Source organism: Cottoperca gobio, chromosome 21 (genome assembly GCF_900634415.1).
Source record: "Cottoperca gobio chromosome 21, fCotGob3.1, whole genome shotgun sequence".
Classification (NCBI taxonomy): Eukaryota; Metazoa; Chordata; class Actinopteri; order Perciformes; family Bovichtidae; genus Cottoperca; species Cottoperca gobio.
The window spans coordinates 13,002,477-13,025,527 of record NC_041375.1 but is presented as its reverse complement, the minus strand read 5'-3'; the positions used below and the strand labels follow the sequence as shown (position 1 = coordinate 13,025,527).

The following is a 23,051-nucleotide window of genomic DNA, read 5'->3' as shown; positions in this document are numbered from 1 at the left end:
ATGCTGCAGCTTCTACCACATGTAATAACACGTTTATTTATTGGTAAAACTCAACTGATAAATCTAACTAGAAGCCATAGCCCTTCCTCAAATTAATTCACAAATAGATGGAGATAGAGTGAGCAGAGAATCTATAAAATGTGTTGTGCAACAATTCAGACAGATGATGTCAAATGAGTTGCAGCTCATCAGGAAGATGTCCACTTATGTGGCTACATGCAGAGAGTAAAGATCTGAGAAGTGCAGCCTGAAGCGTAGTAACGTGTTACCTCTGTTTCCAGAAAGCCCCTCCTTGGACAAACCCCTCAGCCTGAACGTCACTCAGAGTTCACTTCAGTCCAGTCCCTTTTCCTCGGCTCAAATACACACTCACACACATCCACTGTCATTCACACAAACACACACATTCACATTCAGCGCCAGACGCGTTTGCATAGCCCGCCTGCCGCTTCCTGCGCTACTTTTATTTTCTGGATACGCGCAAGAAGACCTGTTGGATGTTGCTAAAAGCATTTTGTTGTTGTGCGGAGTTGACAAAAGTGTGACTACTTTTCGCGTCTTTCCTCGCTCTCCTCAGTGACATTTTGTGTGACAACTTTGGGACTTTTTTCTCAGTTCAACAATTTCGGAGTTTGTTGGTGAATAAACTGGTTAATTGCATATCAAATTTCCGAACCGTGCAGTTGGATTGAAATCAGTGTTTGATGGGCAAAATGACTAATTCCGTTTAATAACTCCAAAGGATTTCAAGGTATGATTTTATTATCCACCGCTATGCATTACAGTAATCTATCAATCTCGGATGCTTCATGCTCCATAACGTAATTTACTTTAATTTCAGTTTCAAATTCAAAAGGACCCTCCCAGTTATCACTCTACAGTTGGTTTGATGAATTTGAATGATTTAAATGCATTTGTGCGCTTGTGTGAGATTAGATAAATTAGAGAGAGAGAGAGAGAGAGAGAGAGAGAGAGAGAGAGAGAGAGAGAGAGAGGGAGAGTCACTGTGGTGCAGTTTGCTGCGCTCCATCAGTCTTTACTTCCTTTTTTCTTTTTGGCAGTGATAATCCCAGTGTGGCTTCTCCTCGGAGTGAAGATGTATCTGAATGTGTGTGTGCCGGTGGCACTGCTCACTCTCCTGGTGCTGACACTTGTGCCCATCGGCCAGGCCTGTCCCAGGAGCTGTAACTGCTATCAGGCCAGCGAAGTCCACTGTACCTTTCGTTCCCTGCTCACTGTACCTTCTGGCCTGCCTCTGCACACACGCCGCATAAATTTAGGGTAAGGGAATGCATGTAAACACATACAAGTGCTTTTATTTACCTTGAAAACACACCCACATAGTTTGGCATCAGGTGTCAAACTGCAGTTAAGTTTGAGCTAATATGGAGAATTAATATTTGTTGACATAATGATGTCTCAGGTTTATGATGCTGTTTCCAGGTTCAACAGCATCAGCACGATCCATGACAATTCTCTGGCCGGGCTAAAGAAGGCGGAGCTTCTGATGCTCCACAGCAATGACCTCCACCATCTCCCAGATGAAGCTTTCAGAGATATGAAATCACTGCAGGTAAACAGGATGAAGAGCAACATGAATTGGACCCATCAATAACAAAGTATAGGACTGAAAAGAGAGGAAAATCCATTCAAACTAGCTGCTGATTATTGGGGTAGGATAATTAACAAAATGATGCATAGCAAACATTTTGAGACAGTGGAGATGATTCTACAGAGATCTCTTCTTCTTGTTTTGCTGTTCTACTTTATAGAAATACAGTAGACCTGTATCTCTCGCAACATCAGCTCTAACATCAGCCAACATTGAGTGTCCTGAACTGTCCTCCCAAGACAAATGATCAATGCTGGATTATAACATTGATGGCAGTTAATTAATGGAGAAAATAAATCATTCTCTCCTCCCACCTTTGAGTTTTTAGAGGTGAAAGTTTTTGCAGGACACAGTTGTGAAAATCAGACCTGGACCAAGTCTTCACAAAATGTACTTTAGTCCCAGCCTCAGGCAGGGGTGCCATACATGGACTCCTGCACTATTTCGAATGTGCTTTATTGCAGAAAGCTCAGCTTCTAAACTTTCTACACATGCAGTACTTAGAGTTTACATTACATTACTAGAAGAGATGAAAATACTTAAACTGTTTGACAGAACACAATTCAGTTTTTAACAACATGAGTAATGCATCGATTAACAAGATATATAGCATTTGTCAAAAGAGTTCGGTATAATTTAGAGAGGAATCTACATTGATAGATATGGCTAAATCTTGCAGTCATAATGTTGATAAAAGGATTGATAAAAGGATTAATTTTACATTTAATCTGTAAAACAAGTACGGCAATTAATATAACAGTTCACATTTGTCAGCACATTTTTCTAATTTATGTAGAACTAATGTATAATTTATGTGCTATCATTCTTTTCACTGCTCAGTGACAGGAAACACACTGGACATTTTTAGCAGGAACCTAAGGGCAGTGTTAGCAGTCCGTGGGGAAGTGATATTACTCAACAAGCAATTGTTCCTTTCATCTCCCAGGCAGATGCTGATATATTTGCCATTGTGTGATAATAAGATCCATATTTCCATGTGCTGACATCCTCACGTGCTGTATCTGTCAGCAGCTGGAACTCTGCCAGCTAAGTAGCCTAAGTAGCAGATTTATCATAAGCCTCACAGAAACACAATTCCACAATGTGGTTTTCATGGTGTGCCTTCTTAAAATTTCTCCACACATGACTAGAATAGCATTAGAGCCCGAGAGTCTTGTGCTGAGGATAAAGGGGTAAATTTCATATTTGAAAAGTTTAAAACCCCAAGTGCTAGAATATCTTTTTAGTCTTCTCTGCTTTGAATCGACAAACTTACAGCATCAATATATTGACTGGTTATGTGTGGTGGGCTACTTTCTCAATTTTTACATGTGAGGTTATGTACTACTGGAAGTATTTCCACATATTGCTAAAATGTACACAGATTGCATTTAGTCCTCATTCTAATTCCCCTCACATCATTTGTCATAATTTCAATTTACAAGCATGTGGTGTCCAGGGACCAATTTATGATCATAGCATAGACTTAGTTTCTTCATCAGCTTTGAGGTCTATTATTTGATTGCTCTTCTAATCCTTCATTGCTTCCGCTCACTCTATTTCCTCCCCCTCCTCCCACAGATACTAAAGCTGAGTTATAACAAGCTGAGAGAGATCTCTTCATCTCTGACCTTCTCTGGCCTGACCTCACTGCTGCGTCTGTACTTGGATCACAACCTCCTCCGGCACATCCACCCCCGGGCCCTGCTCCAGCTGCCTAGCCTCAGGCTGCTGCGTCTGCAAGGGAACAGGCTGCATCAGCTGCACCCTCGCACTCTATGCACACTGTCCCTCCTGAATACTTATTACTTCTCTACACTCAGGTGAGTTTGAACACTTAAAGCAGATAATGGAACCGTCATTGTTGGGTAATTTACAACATATTGAAATGTTAGTTTCAACAGTAAACAGATAACAGCAAGGAATGTCAACGTTCTGTTCTCTGTAAAGTCTATTATTGCTACATTATTAATATTACTTCAACACTTTCACAAACTAATCTGTGTGTTCTTGACAATCATAATCATAAAAAACAAACATTTGAACTAAGTTGACTTATGACCAAGCAAAAGCAAAATATAGTTAAACTCATGAAATTCGTTGCTAGATCTGGTGATAATGTGATATCTCTTTACCCTTTTCCTGATCTACTTGTATTACTACTGTAAAGGAATCGTTTGGGTCTGAACATGAAGGTGATGATGGAAACGATACAATTGATGAAGGATTTTCCTACCCCTAACCTGTCAGCTCTAACTGCCAACTCCCACTATTCACCCATTCATCTATTCATCTTATCAACCTTGATGTCCCCCCCTGTCCAACCCCTCCCCCTCTTTGTCTCAATGTTTTTTTTTCTTTGTTTCCCCCTCCTGTAGACACCTAGACCTGTCCAACAACAGTCTAACCACTCTGCCCAGAGAGACCTTAGCGACAGCGCCTCTGCTGGAGACTGTTGTGCTGGAGGCTAATCCTTGGAGTTGTGACTGTAGGATGAATTGGTTTCTCACTTGGAGTCTGGCTCATCCAGGTGACTGTCACGTCTGAAATATTATTTGTTTTCACTTGTTGTTTTGTCCTCCACATGTGTTTTATGTTGGTCATTTGTTGAGCCTTCGAGCCAGTTTAACTCAGTCAAAGTCTATTATTTAGAAATAGAAAACTAATGTGTTAATACTTTTAGTGTGTAAGTATTATAATAACTGTAATATAGCATGTCAAATCCAGCCAAATGATAGAATGATACAAAAAAAATCACTTTTTTATACATCTGGTTTTGTTATCTTTATACCACCACCTGCTTTTCATCACACACCCTTCTCTGTTTTACTTCATTTTCTGTATCTCTTCCAGTGTGTCTTGTGGCTGTTATTGAGACGTGAATGAGGGCTGGACCATGAAATGTGTCTCATTGATATGCCAGACTTAACCTGCCATGACTAATCCATGATGACAGCAATGATGTGTGCAGGCAGCTGAAATATAGGCTAATGATTGTGTTATAATGAAGTGAAGCATTTTCCTGATTTATAAGTAGATAAAGTAACCATACATAATTAATAAGATATATAAAAGGTAATGGATGCTTAAGAAGAGCTGGCATGACTAATATATGACACCACTAATATATGCACAGATAGCTGAATTGTGCACTGATATGTTTGTTTAGTTGCTATGCTGTTATACACAGTTGATAGAGTTGGTAAGGTTGCCTTTTATGACATACTTTTCTCTTCTTCTGTCTTTCAATTAGGCTTAATGAAATGTCCTATCGGCCCTCAGTGTCCTATCTGTGCCTCGCCCGACTTCCTTCAAGGTCAGGGCTTGCTTGAGCAGACTGACCTATCGTGCACCTCGCCCGTCATCCTCTCCCCAGGAAGAGACACACCTTTGGATACAGAACTCAGTGAAATCCAAACAAGTGAATCCTTCAGAGGGCCTTTAGGCACTGCCTCTCTGGGTCTGTCTGACCAACAAGGGGACAGTGTCGATCTGGTTTGCAACATCACTCACTCGTCTGAGTCCCAGGATATTGCGCCTCCTCCATATCTCTCCCTTTCCTCCTCTTCTCCTCTCCCCCTTGCTCTGTCACTCTCCCTGGAGTGCCCTGTGGAGAGACAGAGCTATGAGAAACTATGGAGGATCCTAGCTTATTACAGTGAGACTGCGGTTCGCCTGGAGAGGGGGATCATGCTGAGTAAAGCCCCAGCATTGGCCTACCGCTACAGGCAGGCAGCAGAGACAGACGGGTATTATCACACTGGAGTCCAAGCTTCTGTCAAAGCCAGACCACAATGGTTGCTACAGCCAGCCATTAGCATCCAGCTAAATAGAGCGCAGTCTAACAGACACAAAGTTCAACTTATATACTCAACAAGAGTTTCTGCGCATCCTGACCCTGCTTCTCATCCGTCAACATCCTCCCCTGCCTTTCACCCATGGGTACTGATTTTAACTAATCATACCACCACAGCACTGGTGGCAGTAGCAAGCAGTAAAGTGGAGCTATTATGTCCTCTTTTAAGTTCTGGTGTCCCCAAAGTACAGTGGGTTTTCCCAGATGGATCCAAGCTCATCCCCCCCTCTAGCAGTCTAGATGGTAGGCTCCAGGCGTCAACCTCTGGTTTACTTCTACACAAAGTGCAGCTTTCAGATGCAGGGATATACTACTGCATAGCCCAGGAAGGCAAGGATGTAGCTGTTCTCCCCCTGCGCCTGGCAGTGGAGGAATCCTCTGTTCCGTCTTCAGGAGAGAAACTGGGACCTCCAGTCACCACAAATGTTGGTAAGCCCATCAGTCTGTCCTGCAAGGCATCTGGTTCACCAGCACCTCATATGAGTTGGGTGTTACCAGATGGAAACTTAGTACGGCGAGGATTAGCTGTATCAGGTGGGCTCACTATACAATCAAATGGGAGTCTCTCTCTGCCTAACCCTTCTCCAAGGGATGCTGGTCATTACCGTTGCATTGCAGTCAACCAGTACGGTAGTGACTCTCTGTCCATGCAGCTGGAATTAAACTCAAGACATCTCCCTCCACTTAAGACTTCATTTCCCACAGGGCCACAGTCAGCCGCTGGCCGGTCAACCAAGATTCGAGCTCCATTACTATTAGAGGAAGGATCGGGGGATGAAGAGGAAGGAGAGAGAACCCTTGTTGGTAATAGTAAGCGTCCAAGACCTCTTCAACCTTCCCAAAACAGACGTTATCCAATCGGAAAACCCAAAAGGCGTGGACCTATGAGAGAAGGCCTTCTGAGAAGAGGAGGAGCGCCTATATCATCCACTGACCAAAGAAGAACCCGCTTTGAGAACAGACATAGAGTTACCACAAACAAACAAAGAATAGACCCTCAGAAATGGGCTGATATCCTGGCTAAGATTCGACAAAAGACTGTTCACACTAATGACAGCCAGCCAATCGCAACAGCAAAGCCCACAGTTGAAGTGGTAGCAGAAGACACAGGTAGACATGGGGGACATGGTGATACAGAGAGAGGTAAATCTGAGGGAGCAGGGGTGGAAGCAGAAACTGAAGGGTCATCAGTTGATGACACTAATCTACAAGAGGAAGGCCTACAGCACATTCACCATGTTCAAACAGAAATGCAAACACACACAGAGACAAATACAGACACTGAAACAGACGCAGAGACAAAAACCGACACAGAAACAGACACAGGGACAAATACAGAGAATGAAACAGACACAGAGATAAAGACGGCAACATCAACAGAAACACAGACAGATATAGAGAATGAGACAGAGAAAGCAACTCCCCAGACAGAGACAGTGACAAACTCAGAGACACAGAAAGAATCAGTCACATCAAAGCCAATCTCAGGAACAAATGAAATTATCCCAGAGCCAGGTGAAGGAGATGAGTCAGAAACAAACACCAACCCATCTAGAACCAGGCCTCAGGATCCCCGGCAGGGACTCTTCCCTAATTTGGTACCAAACTCCCGGCCTCAAAGCCCTTGGAACTCTCGTAGGAGGATCGGACAACGAAGAAGAATCATAAACAGGCCCAGGGGGCGCCCTTTGACCCCACGCCAACCTCTCCCTGACCCTACGAATTCAAGGTCACAAACTGCGACACCTGACACTACCACAGATCAAATAAATATGTTGATGCTGGCTTCAACAACCATATCTCCTGCTATTCTGTTGACACGGAGTGACCGTATTAGGACTGCTTCAAATGATGTGGCACTGAATCCTCAGTTTACCACTATTTCTAACACTGTTGGTGTCTCCACTTATAAATCTGCCTCCCCCTCATTGACCCCCTCTTCCTCTTCTCTCAACTCATTATCCTCCTCTCACACAAAGATACATATAGACATGGTGACTCACTCAGCCAACATCCTAGACACTGCAGTTCCCACTCTCTTCAACACACCGACACCAGCACCCACTCACTCGGATACTGCGATGGCCCTGACATATCCGCCAGTCACACGCACTGGGACACATACACATGGCATACAGACACACACAAAAACACACACATCATTAGGCAAACATGTTGATAAACCCCCAAGCAAACACAGTGAAGAGCTGGAGAGGAATTTGTCGGGTGAACCATATGTATCCCACTCCTCCACCTCTCTCTCGCCCACTCTTTCCTCCATTGTTTCCTCCACAGTCTCCAGTGCAGCTACAACTACTACTGCACAAATCACAACAACTCCTTCTACTACCCTCAAAAGCATATCTACTAGTTCAGCTGGACGCACTACAAGTATATCTACTACTATAGCTAGTGAAAACACACTTCCCACAAGAACTACAAGTATTGCTATGACTACAAGCCCCATCATGTCTACTACAACTACCAAGATCATCCCAACATCTAGAACTACCAGAAGTACCACAACTAGTCCTACCTCTACTATTGCTACCACAACTCCAATTCTTGCATCAACTACTCCCACTACCACTTCTTCAACCATCCCTCCTCCAACTACTACTTTTACTACTACTACTACCGCTAGTAGTACAACAATCTCATTCAAAGATATTCCCACAACGCCTAACCCCAGTTCTACTACTGCAATAACAACTATTCCTACTAGCAGTACTAGACTTGACACTTCAGTCAAATCTTCTCCCACTACAACAAGGGCAGCTACACCCAGTAAATCTTCAACTACTACCACAACAATGACCTCAACAACTACCACAGTATCATCCAGAGAGAGGCCGAGTGTTGTCCAAGTTGATCCCAGAGGGAGGCCTGTTTCTGGGGGTTCAAACCAGAGTCGACCCCCTATTGACTGGAAGAACCCTGGAACTAATTATATTCCGGATTCACACAGCAGCAGGCCACACTGGCCCCCCTCCTCTTCACTTCCTGCCACCCCTCTGGTGAGTTCAAATCAATTAAAATAACAGCTAAACAATATTAGTTTTTTATTCTAAATGTAATTGTTGATTTATGTAATGTTTCCCTATAGTTCTGCTTCTTGCTCCTTGTCATTTATTCAATTAGTCATTTCTGTAAGTGCATGCCTAAATGGAGGTTTAATTTCATATATATAAAGCTATTTTTCTTTGTTGTCAGCTAAGTGGAACTCAAATTAACATTTAAGCTCTTGGGCAAAAGTTTAGCTAAAAGACACAATAGATCTGAAAATAGTCTAATCTGTATTCAGATGACCTGCTATTGGATATTTAAGGGATGCTAAGGGATGTTTAAGACTATTATTGTTCAATTTCATGGACCTTTCCGAGCCTTGCCAGTGTCCCTGCTAGATCTAAAGAAGAGATGAAAAACACATGTTCCATAATCAGCAATGTATTATGTGTTTTGAGACCCTAATCCCAAAGGGATTTTAGATAATCAATTGTTAATTAATTTCCAGAGCCCTTTTGGCAAGCCTCAGCAGACCAAACCACTGGTTGCACCCCCAATGATTCTAAATCTGAGATTACAGTAATGCTATATTGAATTTGTGAACCTTAAACAATTCTTCACTGTTAAAAAAATAAGTTATTACAAACTTTTTACAAAAGGTTTTACTAAAGAGTTTATAAATTATTGTTACTCTCTGTTTTTAAGTTAGGTAACAAAAAAAGAAAGAAGCTTTTGATACTGATGCAAAGAAGTCTTCTATCAATCTATCATTTTGGTTAGGCGTTGTTCCTTAAAAATTGTCATACAGATAGCACTTTATCAGTTTAACAAATGATCTGATGACTACATTGAGGTGAAAATGTAGATTTGCTATTTTTACTATTAGACAATTCTAATATTTTATCCGTTGCTAAACTGAAGTTCAGCAACGCCCTCCATCACATGCTATTTAGTTGATTTTAGTCAATTAAAACTCAGACCAATGCAATGCTGCAGCTTTGCAAGTTGAGGAACTTTCATAAGTGGAGTCATGCTCTCAAATGTCTTCTAGTTAAAATCATTAATTCTATTATTCATTACTTTGACACAATAATCTATTTCCTAAAACCTTTGCATAGGCCCCAGTTGTGAGATCCAGACCGAGGATTGCAGACCCACACATCAGGACAGTGTCGCTCCCAGCAGAGAGCACTGCAAGGCTGGCTTGTGAAGCTCAAGGAGAGCCGAAGCCTTCAATCACATGGACCAAGGTCACCACAGGTACAATGCAGAAGATATGCATATACACATTTATTTCACCAACGTATATATGCACATATTCAAAACAAACACCCTTAAAATTATGAATGTATAAATCAGGGTTCAGTTTTATCTTCGCTTTACATTTACGTTAAATATACTCTTGAAACCCCTTCAAATCTGGTTCATAGACTGGAGCAAAAACTCTACAAAATGTTACAGATTACTCAGTAAATCTGCTCTCTGAAAGCTTCAGGCCTATATTATTAATTATGCTGTGAAACAAATAAATGCACATTTTTCATGGTGAAAAACTACAGACTGTACCTTTAAAACAGAATAAATAAAGGTTTGTATTTACATCCTGCATTTACATCATACATTTGAAAGGAAAACCAGTCTCATCTTTAGTATGTACTATAACTAAATGAATATGAACACATTTTACACTGATGAAGTAACCCATTAACACCCAGCATTACGCACTGGCATGCACACAATAGGCTTTTCTCTCGCCTGCCATGTGGGAAAGACATATTGCAATAAAGTAATGGAACATTTTGTGCACTGCATCACTGGGCTTAATTCAAACTGTGCCACTCGGCATGTCCCTGATCCTCCTTTCCACTCTCTCACTCTAACTTTCTTTCCCAATTTGTATCTGTTTCTCCTACTCTGTCTCATCACTGCTGTCCATCTGTCTGACTGTCTCTCAGGAGTGTTGATGTCAATTCAATCCAGAACTCAACGGTTTGAGGTCCTGCCAAATGGCACCCTTGTTATCCAGAATGTTCAGCTGCAGGACAAAGGCACATACATCTGCAGTGCACAGAGCTTACTAGGTCGTGACAGGTGAGGCTACTGATATCTGCTAGGAATATTAATGTAATGCATACCATTTAGTTATAATGACCATGGTACAAAACATGTTCTGTATTAATAACATAGGCCAAAGGCAAACAGCTATTTAATTACTGAGTATTGTCTATACTGTATTGTATTTTTCAAAGCAAAGTTATATCGTTAAATCTAAATCTCTGTATATGACATCTGTTTATAAAAGTTGTGTTTGAAATGCCAATCCCAATATGTTTGTGTAACTTGAATATAATTCTTAATTTCTCAAGCCAATGTTTCTATTAGAATTCCAGTTTGAATTGAGTATGCATGCATTTGGGGTGTTTCCTAAATGTATCATATGACATTTATGGTTTGTTTTCATTTATTTGAATATTTATATTTGTATATATGTATTTTTTTAAATGTGTTTAAATGTTTCTATATTGAGTATTTGTGTGCTTTATTTTCCATGATAGATTGCTTACCAACCTGGAAGTGTGGACCCGCCCCCCTCGGATGCAGCTAGCCAGCTACAGGGAAGCTACCATTCATCAGGGTGGAGAGGTACACTTAGAGTGCCGGGCGGATGGCGTTCCCAGCCCTCTGCTCTCCTGGGTTCTGCCTGATCGTTCTGTCCTCACCTCCACTGCTGCCTCCACCGGTCGCATCACTATGGACACAAATGGAACCCTCCATATCACAGTAACTTTACCTAGTGACAGAGGCATATATCGCTGCGTGGCCTCGAACTCAGCAGGTGCTGCCAGTGCCTCTGCACGTGTACACGTGTCCTCGTTGCCCCCGGTGATACAGCAACCCAGAGAGGAATACCTGCGTTTGTCTCCAGGGAGGCCTGTTTATGCTCACTGCTCTGCCCGAGGTGCCCCGCCACCAACTCTGCGCTGGCGAATCCCAGACGGGACTCTAGTTCGCCAATCCCAGTTTCTCCATGGCAACCTTTTTGTCTTGCCAAACGGCACACTGCATATTCGAGGAGTTCTCCCTAAGGACTCAGGGAATTACGAGTGCACAGCAAGCAATGCTGTTGGAGCCGATAAGAGAACAGTGAGGTTAGAAATTGATGGGGGAGCAGAAGGAGAAAGGACACAGGGTGGAGCAAGTAATAAAGGGGCCAAAGCTGTTGCCACTGAAAAAGCATCTCCTTCATCTTCAATTCCCGTCCATCCCTCAAATCCAGTCAACTCCGCTAAATTCTCCCCTCCATCGCCCTTTGATAGATCCAGGACCTTGCCGCTCACCCCCACTTCTTCTCGCTCATCTTCTTACCCTCACCAACCCACATCTACTAACACAGAGTCTAAAATCAATAAAACAGTCACTGCCTCCCCCACAGACTTGACTAACATCAACAAAACAAAACTCTCCTCTCTCTCCCCACCCTCTACAGTGCCTACAAATGACACCAAAGTCTCGCCTGGCATTGTAAACAACATAAGAGTTACTTCTTCTTCACACTCTGAAAAAAGCACAGCCTCAGCTGCATTGAATCCTTTGCCCATCTCCCCATTCAGTAAAGCCCTTATTGTCTCTACGTCACCCTCCAGCACTACTGTCCACTATGGTTTTTCTTTGCAGCTTAACTGCTCTGTAACTGGCAACCCATCACCTATCATCATTTGGAGGACCCCCAGCAGGAAACTGGTGGACTTGCACTTCAGGTACAGGGGATCTGGGTTTGTGTGACGTTTGTATGATTATATCTTGAGGTAATTCTGTTAGTATTGTGTCTGATTCTATATTTTTGGGTGATTTGTGTGTTATTTGTCCATTTGATTTTCAGTTTTGACCGACGTTTGAAGGTGCATCCTAATGGCACTCTGTCAGTCCAGGCAGTGACAGAGAAGGATGCTGGAGACTACCTCTGTATCGCACGGAACAAGGTCTCAGATGATTATCGCCTCCTGCATGTCTCTGTGGTTACCAAGCCTGCCAAGATCGAGCCCAGGCAGCCACTCAATCAGATGGTATCATTTGGCAGACCACTGAAGGTGAGCTAAATGAAAAAAAAGCAGAATCACATTTCATCGTTGCCTAGCTAGCTAAGAGCAATTCATTTTATATCACACACCACTGTTCTGCTGTCGTACATTTGCATCAAATCCTGCCTATACTTTAAACAGTCCATCTCCCACACCTGCACTTTTGAGCTTTAAGAACCTTATTTTGTGTTGAGGCCATGATGTGTGTTGGATCTCTTCTATTGCTGGGCGTGCTGCCAAACATTTCCACAGCTTCAAGCTGCGTTTTGGTTGTTTTTTTCTGATTCATATTCTTTTGACTTAAAAAGAAAAGAAAGACCTGTCAGGCCTGTTATGAATCATCAACAGCGGCCTTCAGGCGATAGTACTTCACACATGAATATTTAACAGCTCAATGAAAAACAATGTCAAGCAGGGTGAAATGCAAGAAAGAGGACAACATATTGTGGGGATTTGTTGCCCTTCATTTTCAATTTCATTTAAACATTAATGAGCTTTAAATGTTTTTTTGCTTATGTTGCTTAGCAACGTTGTCTACTGTGATTTCTTTTTTTGAGGGCATGAAGACAGCCTTAAAATCTTAGTACAGTATCCATCATTAATTTTTACAAAGAGAAGATATGTTATGTTGTTATTTCTCAACAGCTCACAGAAGTTCAACTTTCATCAAAATAAAAGCCACAAAAACTTTTAACTGATAGCAACAATGACCCTCTTCCATGCAGGTGGACTGCCAGGCATCAGGACTGCCTGACCCAGCTGTCCGTTGGAGCCTACCAGATGGAACCATGGTGAACAGCGTGTTGCAGGGGGAGCACAGAGGAGGGCGAGCACGGAGGTTAACTGTGTTTGACAATGGGACGTTACTGGTTCCAGCAGTGGGTATGAGAGAAGAGGGAGAGTACACGTGTTATGCTGAAAATCAAGGTGGTCAAGACACCATGAAGGTAAGAAAAACATATATATATTTTTTATTAATATAGGTTTTTGTTTATACTACATAATCAGATCAAAACGATGTTATATTACTTTTCAATTTAATTATAATTTATTTACTTATTAACAATACTCATAGAATAAATAATAGTACAAATTAATTCAGTCATTAATTAATTATTTCATTCAAATTCAATGTTTTAAGGTCAAAGTAAAGGTCATGATGACATCTTTACCAACATTAACTGATAACAGAAGCCACCACATCATCAGAGTACGCCAGGGGGCAACCGCCACAATTTCATGCAAGGCCACAGGAGATCCTGCCCCGACGATGACATGGTTTTCCCCAAACCGCCGCGTCATCCCACAAAGTGTGGGATCTGGTTTTTATTCTGAGCGGGTTGTGGTGGTTTCGGGTGGAACTCTGGAGGTACGTCTGGCTCAAATGATCGACACTGGAAACTATACATGCCGAGCAAGCAACTCAGCCGGGGAGAGGAGCCTGGTGGTTTCCCTGTTGGTGGAGGCTCCTAACCATGGACAGAGTGGCCAGGTGGGAGGAAGAGGTTGGAGCACTAGCAATGGGCCTGGAAGTGATCATAACAGTAGATCAGGGGACAGCATTAATCATGCAGGTATACGCCAGTATGGATTTAGCAATGGAGACACAAGCAAGATTGTTAGCAGTGACAGCAGAAATAATGGCTATAGTGATAATAATGGCAGGATAAGAAACATTGTACCAAACGCCAGTGCTAACATAGCCACCAGTGACTCTTATCCTGCTCTTAGGAGTGATAGTCGAGATGGATTAAACAAGCCTGTCAGTGGAATCACAACACAACTAGGTAGCAGTGTTATCAGTGTTGGGGTGAGCGGGGCTAGGAATATAAGCAATAAAGCAGATAACGTTGGAATACATCAAAATGGACCTGGCATTCTGAGTAATACTAATAGAGTTGGTAGCAGTCACAGCACAGCTAAAGAGGATGGTGTAGGAAGGAATCCTGGAACTAATAATGAAGTAATTGCAGGAAGGGCTGGTAATGATGCTTACACCAATAGAGACAATGGCAGGATAAGTGTGTCTAATAATGGAGCTGGTACTGGCACACTCAGAGGAAATGCGTTTAGTAGGAGTAGTAGTAGTACTGTTATAGCTGCTAGTAATACAGGTAATAAAAACCCTATTAACACAGTTGTGGGTATGGTAACGACAGTGAAGCAGCGAGCGGTGAAAGGCCAAAATGTTCTTTTGCCATGCCCCTCGCAAGGCTCCCCTCCTCCCCGTCTGGCCTGGTTTCTGCCTGGTAATGGTGTGTTGCCAGCTCCATACTACGGCAGCCGACTCACTGTGTACCGAAACGGCTCCTTGGAGCTGCGAGGAGTGCGGCCTAGTGATGGCGGAACCTTAATATGTGTGGTTAGAAGTGAGAGAGGACAGACGAGGATACAGGTGGAGCTGGAGGTCTCTGAGCCACAGGAGGAGGTCAGATTTTCACACAGGGGACCGGCTGTGGAAAGGCCTGTGAAGGAAAGGGTTGGCTTAATAGAGGCGCCTCGCTCAGGAGCCTCATTGGATTCATCTAAATCCTTAAGCTCAAGGCCAGTGTTGCCTGAGACGCTTCATCCAAGAATCCCAGTTACTCAAAAGCCTCTACTCAGAGCCCACTCTTTGCCTGCTGCATCTCGTCCAGTTGGCCCTCCAGCCCGCTCAACTACCCCCGTCTCAGAGCCAGCTGTGAGCAGCAGAACAGCTCCCTTGGTGAGCATCGTTAATGGAGAGAACCTTCGCCTGCCTTGCCCTGCTTTTCAAACCCATGGAACCACCCAGGGCTCTCTCTCGTGGACCATGCCCAGTGGCATGGTATTGTCCCGGGGTGAGAGCGGTGACTCAGGCCGATACCTAGTCCAAGAGGATGGAACACTGACAGTGCAACATGCCTCTGTGTTCGACCGCGGCACCTTCACCTGCAGATCCACCAGTGCCGACTCTTCCTCAGTTTCAGTGGTCACGGTTCCCGTCATCGTCATCGCCTACCCCCCACGCATCACAACAGGCCCTTCCCCTGTGACCTACACACGACCCGGGGTTGCTGTGGAGCTGCCGTGTCTGACAATAGCAACACCCCGGGCGACAGTCACTTGGGAAACACCAGACCTGACACAGCTGAGGGTGATGGGTCAGGCTCGTATCTATGGCAACCGCTACCTTAGCCCTCAGGGTTCCTTGGTGATACAAAACCCGACAAGTAGGGATACAGGATTTTACAGATGCACCGCCAAAAATGTAATAGGAGTGGACACCAAAGCGACATACCTGCATGTTATATAATGGGGTGAAGCAAACGCACCCACAAACATGCAGGAGACTGAGACACGACCATTCTTCTGTACAGGTGGATCAACTCCAGTGCTGTTACCACTCTATGTGTCCCACATGCCCAAAGGAACTGCAAGGCTCCATGCAAGAGATACTGTTGAATCTCAGAAAAGACACTACTAATATACAGGTAGATGTCTCATGTATGTATTTGTATGACTTTGTTTCCAATACTGTATTATTTTTTGAATATCAGGAGTTGCGAGATTCTCTGCAGATACAGCGTCATGCATCTTTCTCTGCAAAAACAAATAATTTGTGCTTAAGGACTGTGGTTTCATGTAGCTGGCGGTACACCATGAACGGGTTGTGCTTGTTTGTATCAGTGGCCTAAAACCCTTTTTGAAGTGATCACCGAAGAAGCACTGTATATTTAAAGGCTCACATCTGTACCCGTGGACTGTTTCAGTTCCAAAATGTGTAAACACACATTCCAGTACTGCTGAACCCAAAAAAACCACAGACATGTTGTTGATGCTGAAAAACAAGCATGCTTTACTTCGCCAGATTGCTTTATATCATTACTTCAATTCAACCACTCACACTGAACTACAGTATACCACACAATATTTTACTGACTGGGTCACTGAATATTGTAGACGCAACACAGAATCACACAAGGACGCTGTTTGTCCTTCACACCTGTCTACTGGCACATAATATAATCCTTTTTGATCTTGGTGTATATTTTTTTCAAATGTTGCAAATTGGGACTTAATTCACTATAATACTATTTGGATTTAGAATTTCAACTTGATATTTACCTTATTAACTATTGAAATACTATTTTTATTTTTTTTATTTATAAACTACATGTTAGAAATAGGTTGGATTTTGTTGTGGTGGTGCATTTGTAGCAAACATTAACTTAAATTGGCGGCCTTAGTTGCTTTATATTGTCTACACGTTATCACGTTGTGACAGACATAATGATAGAGGGCTCCAGGATTATCATCCACCCCAACAACAGTTTATTCAGGACTTTTTTAACCTATAAACTATTTTTGTGACCTATTTGTGGGTTTCAAACCTAGACAAATATTGTTCTACCATCGCATTCATGTAAAAACAATCAGTTCTTTGAACAATGAATTTTGTGATTATTTTGATATTAAAGATTGTAGAAATGTATGTGCGGTTCAACCTTCCCTAAGCTTGTTCTCAAAGCCAGCAGCTCATGGTTATCATGTTTCCTCTCTTCTTTGATGTTTTCATTGTGTCCTTAAATTATTTGTCTTGTAAAGATTATGTTTTTTTTACATAAAGGGAGAAATTATTAAATATCATTATGTATGTTTGTGGTCTCACTTGTCACACATGAATGACTGCTTGCTATATTTTGAACATCTTCATATTATAAATAAAACTGGAAAAATAACTCAAAGTGTTTACTCTATGAAATGTCAACAGCCGAAGCAAAGTGTGTGAGTGTAGAGTCAGAGTGAGAAAAGAAAACACCTAGTGTGAGTGCAAAAGCGAGGAAGGAAATTTTTCCTTGAGTATATTATGAGAACATAAACTCCTTATCCCCAGCTCAGCTGTCAAACCAGGAAATAGGGTCTTAACAGTAAATGAGACACATGTTGATGACATCATATTCCTCACCCTGGGAAATGCAATAAAAGTCACAGCAGGCTGCAAGGCGACTCCACGCACCACCCTGCACTCACACCTGCAAAGTACTGTGTAGGCCGATTCCCGTTCCACTAAGTACTAAAACTAATTAGACATTATATGTATGAGCAGCGACAGTAATGTCAGCTACAGTAAATGATATGGAACTAACATCATAAATAGCTTGTAAAAATGCTGCTTCGCATATTTATTACTGAATGTTTTCTCATCTGTCAGCAGAGATGTCACACCATGCGTCCTGTGAACCACAACATTTAGACTTTTCTCTTTTTCCAGCTGTGAACTGCTTCTGTGTTTCCGTTTCGCTTTAGTGTAAATGACCACGCTCAATAGTCAAAGGTGTTAGAATTTCTATATAGTTTATTTTGTTGTTCTGTGTTGTGAACATGCAGCACTGCACAGAGCAGACATTCAACTAGGACTTGCACAGCCCAGGACTTAACTCAGCTCTTGAGGCCAGTCACTCGGCTGATTTAGCACTCCCCATACACACTCAGTCTAAACCTGCTGATGTCATAATTGAAAACTCGTAGAAAATGAGAGTTATTGATTTACTGAAATGTTAAAAAAATAAGAAAAAACAATGAAAACATATTGCAGAGTTATTGATGTGAAGTTGCACAGAAATCAAAGGCAGTACTAATTAAAATCATTGCAATGCACCACCCATTCATTTGGGCAGTTTATTTTGGAGTGGGAAAATACTGCAGAAGAGAAAACGTTTTTTTTTTTGTGCTCAATGAGGCCAGTTGTTTTCTGCAAATGCTTTCCTGTTTTGAATTATGTCTTTTATAGTGTTGGAACATATCCATTTATTGTGGCACACCAATTTTATGGTTTCATTTTTGTGATCACTTTTAAACAAATAACTTATTATCAATCCTCTTTTGTGCCATTGCAAACTTACAAGCATATAAGTAACTAATAAAGAACATTACATGGGCATTTTATTAGGCATCTATTTCACTTTCACTTAAGTCATTGACATGAAGAGATTGCAGAATGGTTAAAATGATTGGGTATGCCTGATTGGATTGGCTGCAAATATGTAGCAATAGCCAACAAAAACCATCACATAAATGATGCACTCTGTGTCATACCAATCTGATAAAGTAAATCAAACACAACTACAATTTCTGCTGATGATCACAAGTTATCAAACATTTTCATTAACACTAATGATCTACAACCCATCAATAGTGCATCAGCCCTGTCACTGTCAGGATTAATGGTAATACCATCATTTATGTTGAATATTGTTATAATACATTGGAACGTTGGAAAAACAAAATAATACATGAAAAGGACTCTAGCCACACACTTCAGAGACACCGTTAATACATCACTCCCACTGTACCTGAAAACTCCACTGCATACTTTGAAATACAAAACACACATTGTTGCTACATCTGCTCACATTTTGCATCACATCAATGTTGTCATCACAATTTAGTCATGCCAGCTATATCTGGCATATCAACAAGACACATGTCACGGTCCACCCAGCTTTCATGTTTGCATTAAAAGACAGACAATAGCCAGTCATCTGGTTTAGTGTACACTGATGTGTGTTTAAATGGAAAACAGGCAATGCAACTTTACTGGAGGCCTTTTCTTGAAAGGAACTAGATTTGACTTTGTAGCGAACCAATGCATTCAGGTGGAATATTTATTTTAAAATGTACTATATATTATCTGAAGTTATCATCAGTACCGTGATCATTGTATTACTCAAGTTCTGTGATGTAATTCATACCGTAAAAGTATTCCACCGCCCACTGAGAGGCCTCAGACGGAATCATTACTTTCATATCTTTAATGTTGCCTTTGAACAACAATACACTTTGGGCTTGAAAAAGACATTTTGCCTTGACGGTTCATTAGGTTTGCCCATCATGAATGTGTTTCCAATGTATCCTTTTTTTTTTAAATGTTGTTTCCCTAACGGAAATATTAATGGTATGAAAATATGAAAAGGGTATGAAGTATTTAATTTCACAGTAATATGTTTTATATAACTGGAAATAATTGGAAAATTATTCCTACATGGAAGTGCCCCTGGGAAAAGCACTGCTTTAACTTCACCCTATGGTTTCAGATGCATGAATAGTTTATTTTCTACATTACATCAACTGCAATACGTCAGCTCTAACTAATGTAATGTTAAAAGGGCAAAGTTTTCCAACATATTTCACTTCATCTACACCTTTTATCTGTTATTTCCCTTGTGTAAATTATTGCCTGTCTACCAATAATAACACATTCAAGTAGAGGTTCATCCTTATAGGTATGACTCATTTCCCCTGGCATTTATCAAGACAGCGGGATGATTATTGCCCTTAGATGCAAATTACTAAAGATCAACCTGTTCAGTAATGAGCAGATGGAAAAGGAGAAATCAAGCTTGAGTGTGTTGGAGGAGGTATACTGTCTAGCAATTATTTGATTCTTTACTTCAATGTCGTAACCGAAGCATAAATCAGCTGTTGTCATATGGATTTCATCGACATGACTTAATGGGAACATAGATGGTGACCAAGACAAGATGCAACATGAGCCACATGTGAAGGCACATATTAAATACACACACTAATAAACGTGGGCCCGCCCAATACATGTAAAATACCCCATCCCACACATACCCCATAATTTCTCTGTGGCTGAACAGAGCTCACAGTAATACTACTTCACCAGCTGTTCAAAAATGCTTTTAGAAGAAAAGGCAAAGAAAGACTCAACACAAACCATGTCTGTCAGCAACATACACTCAAAACACATCACATCGCACTTACCTCACGCAGTGATATCACCTCTCACAACGGACTGTGTTTACACTAGTGCTTAAACCCATTAGCAGCTCATGTTGTTACAAAGACTTCATTCAAGTTCAGTTTCATTAGGGATGTGTTTTTGTTGAGTCAAAATACAATCCTCAAGATCCACAAAATCCCCATCCACCGGCCCACATGCCGAGGAATGTGTGTTCATTGCACATTTGACCTAGTTTAACAGGTAATGATTTTGATGTTGAATTAATAGAAAAGATTCAGCCCTTTGATCCTCCAGAACATCCCATAAGCGGTCTCAAGGGTTACAGTTGGGCAAGAACAGAGGCCACTTGACGTCAGTGTTGCTTAGCTCAAACCCATTTTAATCACACAGGCACCATAGTTTGTGAATACACTTTAACTACTCACTAAAGAATGATAAATGTTTGATGAACTTGTCTCTCTTGTGTGCTCTTTTGATTCTTGAGTGAACTAACTACAGGGACAGTCTCCCTGGAGCAACTCCGGGTTGCAATGGTGGCAGCCCCTGGTATTGAACTCACAACCTTCCAGATGCCTATTTGGATGTATGACCACTAGACCACCACCACCAGTGTTTTTGATTCACTGTCCCAGTTTCTCTGGTTATGTTTAAAGTCCCAGTGTTCCAGTCTTTAGCTTCCTTACTGCGACGTATTGGCCAGTGAAACAGAATATTTCAGTGGTGTACAGTAAGAGGGATTTAGATCAAATCCATCGCATTTGACTGGATCATATTTTGACTGGATCATATTTTGACATATTTTGTTTTACAGGAAGAAAAGATGATTGGATTTCGATCATGGATGCATGTAAAAATACGAAGAAATACATTTATTATTGTATATATATTATTTTTGCATATATTGTTAAATAGGCACAGAATATGACCGGTGATGTGATCTAAAAGGGTTAAAAAGGAATTTGCATCTTATATTTAAAAGTGAATGCTTTGGTCAGTCAGGTCTGGAAGATGCTACTATTTGAAACCATTCCCCCCCATCAAATTTGTTATTTGGCCCTTTGGAGTGCCCCAACCTCTAGGTTGGGTAAACACTGGACTAAATGACCTAAATTCAACATATGATCTATCTCTACTGGCTTGTGAACTGCTTGTGCATTGATTTATCAGCACTAATAATCCAATAATGTAAAATATAATAATATATAATTTTCAGAATAAGTACTTTCACATTGAATTCTTAAAGTACATATTGAATGTATAACTTCTAATTAAGTGAATGAATGAAACTTTGTATCGTGGTTTTGAAACTTTTATTTAAGTAAAAGTTCTGAGTAATTCTCCTGCCACTGCAAATAATCAAATCGAAACCAGAGCTAAACTCAATTCAGTATCACTGAGTTCAACACGGTTCATGTCAGCATTAATCTGAATTTGACTGAGAGTCAGTGACCTCAGCTTGACGTTTTTTACACCGGGGGAAACAAAATGGTTACAGTATCCATCACAAAATACTGCTGAGAGCAGACTTTGGGTGTGTTACGACACACACAGCAGGTCGGATTTGTGTGTGTTGTGTACTGTACGTGTTTGTGTGTCCATCTACTGTATGTGTGAGTTCTTGTGTAAGTTAATACAACAATGTGTGTGTGGAGTGTCTGCCTGGTCGGGTGTGTCGGTCAGCTGTTAACGATGCTGTCATGTCAGGGAGTCTCCTTTCTCAGGAGAAAAGGCTGACTCATGGGCTAACTGGCTGGCCTACTTTAACTGGGACTGGAAACTGGATCACTGCAGGACATACGCACACGTACACACACACACACACACACACACACACACACACACACACACACACACACACACACACACACAGAGGCCCAGTTACAGTGAAATAGTTTTGCCTTGCTAAGATGCAGAAATAAAAAGTCAAAGTTAACCATGGATCACAGATGAAGAAAAGCCTAAACTTCATCACATGGGTGGTTGGCAGCACATGAAAATACTGTGTTTGTATGACTATATTGAGATATACACAGCTACAGAGTATTCTCAGTCTATATTTTTGACAAAGACATACCAAGGTCCCAACAGCTTAGCTTCACTCAAGCACCAAACTTGAAATGGGTTGCTTAATTCATTATATTAATTCATTATTGCTGCATTGCTTTGCTGGCCAATGGAGAAATAGAAACAAAAACCTGACAAAAAGAGCTCAGAGACATAGCAGACTATGATGCATCTGCTCAACAGAGGGCTGCCGAAAGCAAATTCTGTAATACAAGCATCACTGTTATGTTTTGTCCCCAAAGAGCAACTCAGAATTAACTGCATTATTTAATTGACAGCAACATTAAAGTCTGTTAAACTTACAAAGTCTACACAAATATTTTCCTCCAAAGGAAACAAGCTTTTAAAATGTACCATCACACCTCCCCACTTGTAGTGTCATTTAATGCATTATTGGACAATTAATAACTTGTGGGTGGTTGAACTAAAGTCCTAAAGCTGCTCTATTCAAGACCTTTTATTTAAAATGTATACAATGTATGCATGTACTCTTAGCATACAACTTGAAATTCAAAACACTGCATACTCCATTTGCAGATTCATCCAGTTGGTCTACATTAATGTTTGGAGTTATGCATGGTTCCTGGAAGAGATAATGGCTTCATATATTACTTCATACAATGGCTTCATATGGCTGTATAACCTCCACTACTGAGGAACAGATGTTTAGCTCCACTGAATGTTTTTCTGGATAAGTTCAAGTAC

The 23,051-nt window shown here is 41.4% G+C and overlaps 1 protein-coding gene across 1 annotated transcript; it reads left to right on the top strand.

The window, feature by feature from the left end:
- Window positions 1-1,096: 1,096 nt before the first annotated feature.
- LOC115026371 (immunoglobulin superfamily member 10-like) lies at window positions 1,097-17,245 on the top strand. The gene is made up of 11 exons (XM_029459182.1): window positions 1,097-1,281; window positions 1,444-1,573; window positions 3,194-3,435; window positions 3,991-4,142; window positions 4,866-8,485; window positions 9,593-9,734; window positions 10,430-10,565; window positions 11,030-12,232; window positions 12,355-12,562; window positions 13,279-13,500; window positions 13,695-17,245. Exons 1-11 carry the CDS (start codon window positions 1,097-1,099, stop codon window positions 15,825-15,827), a joined length of 8,373 nt encoding a protein of 2,790 aa, XP_029315042.1. The 3' UTR covers window positions 15,828-17,245.
- Window positions 17,246-23,051: the final 5,806 nt, after the last annotated feature.

Excerpts from the sequence above, each read along its gene's own strand:
- LOC115026371 (XM_029459182.1), top strand. The coding sequence starts at position 1,097 with ATGTATCTGAATGTGTGTGTGCCGGTGGCACTGCTCACTCTCCTGGTG. Across the intron at positions 4,143-4,865 it reads TTGGAGTCTGGCTCATCCAG|GCTTAATGAAATGTCCTATC; the intron begins GTGACTGTCACG and ends TCTTTCAATTAG. Across the intron at positions 10,566-11,029 it reads AGCTTACTAGGTCGTGACAG|ATTGCTTACCAACCTGGAAG; the intron begins GTGAGGCTACTG and ends TTTCCATGATAG.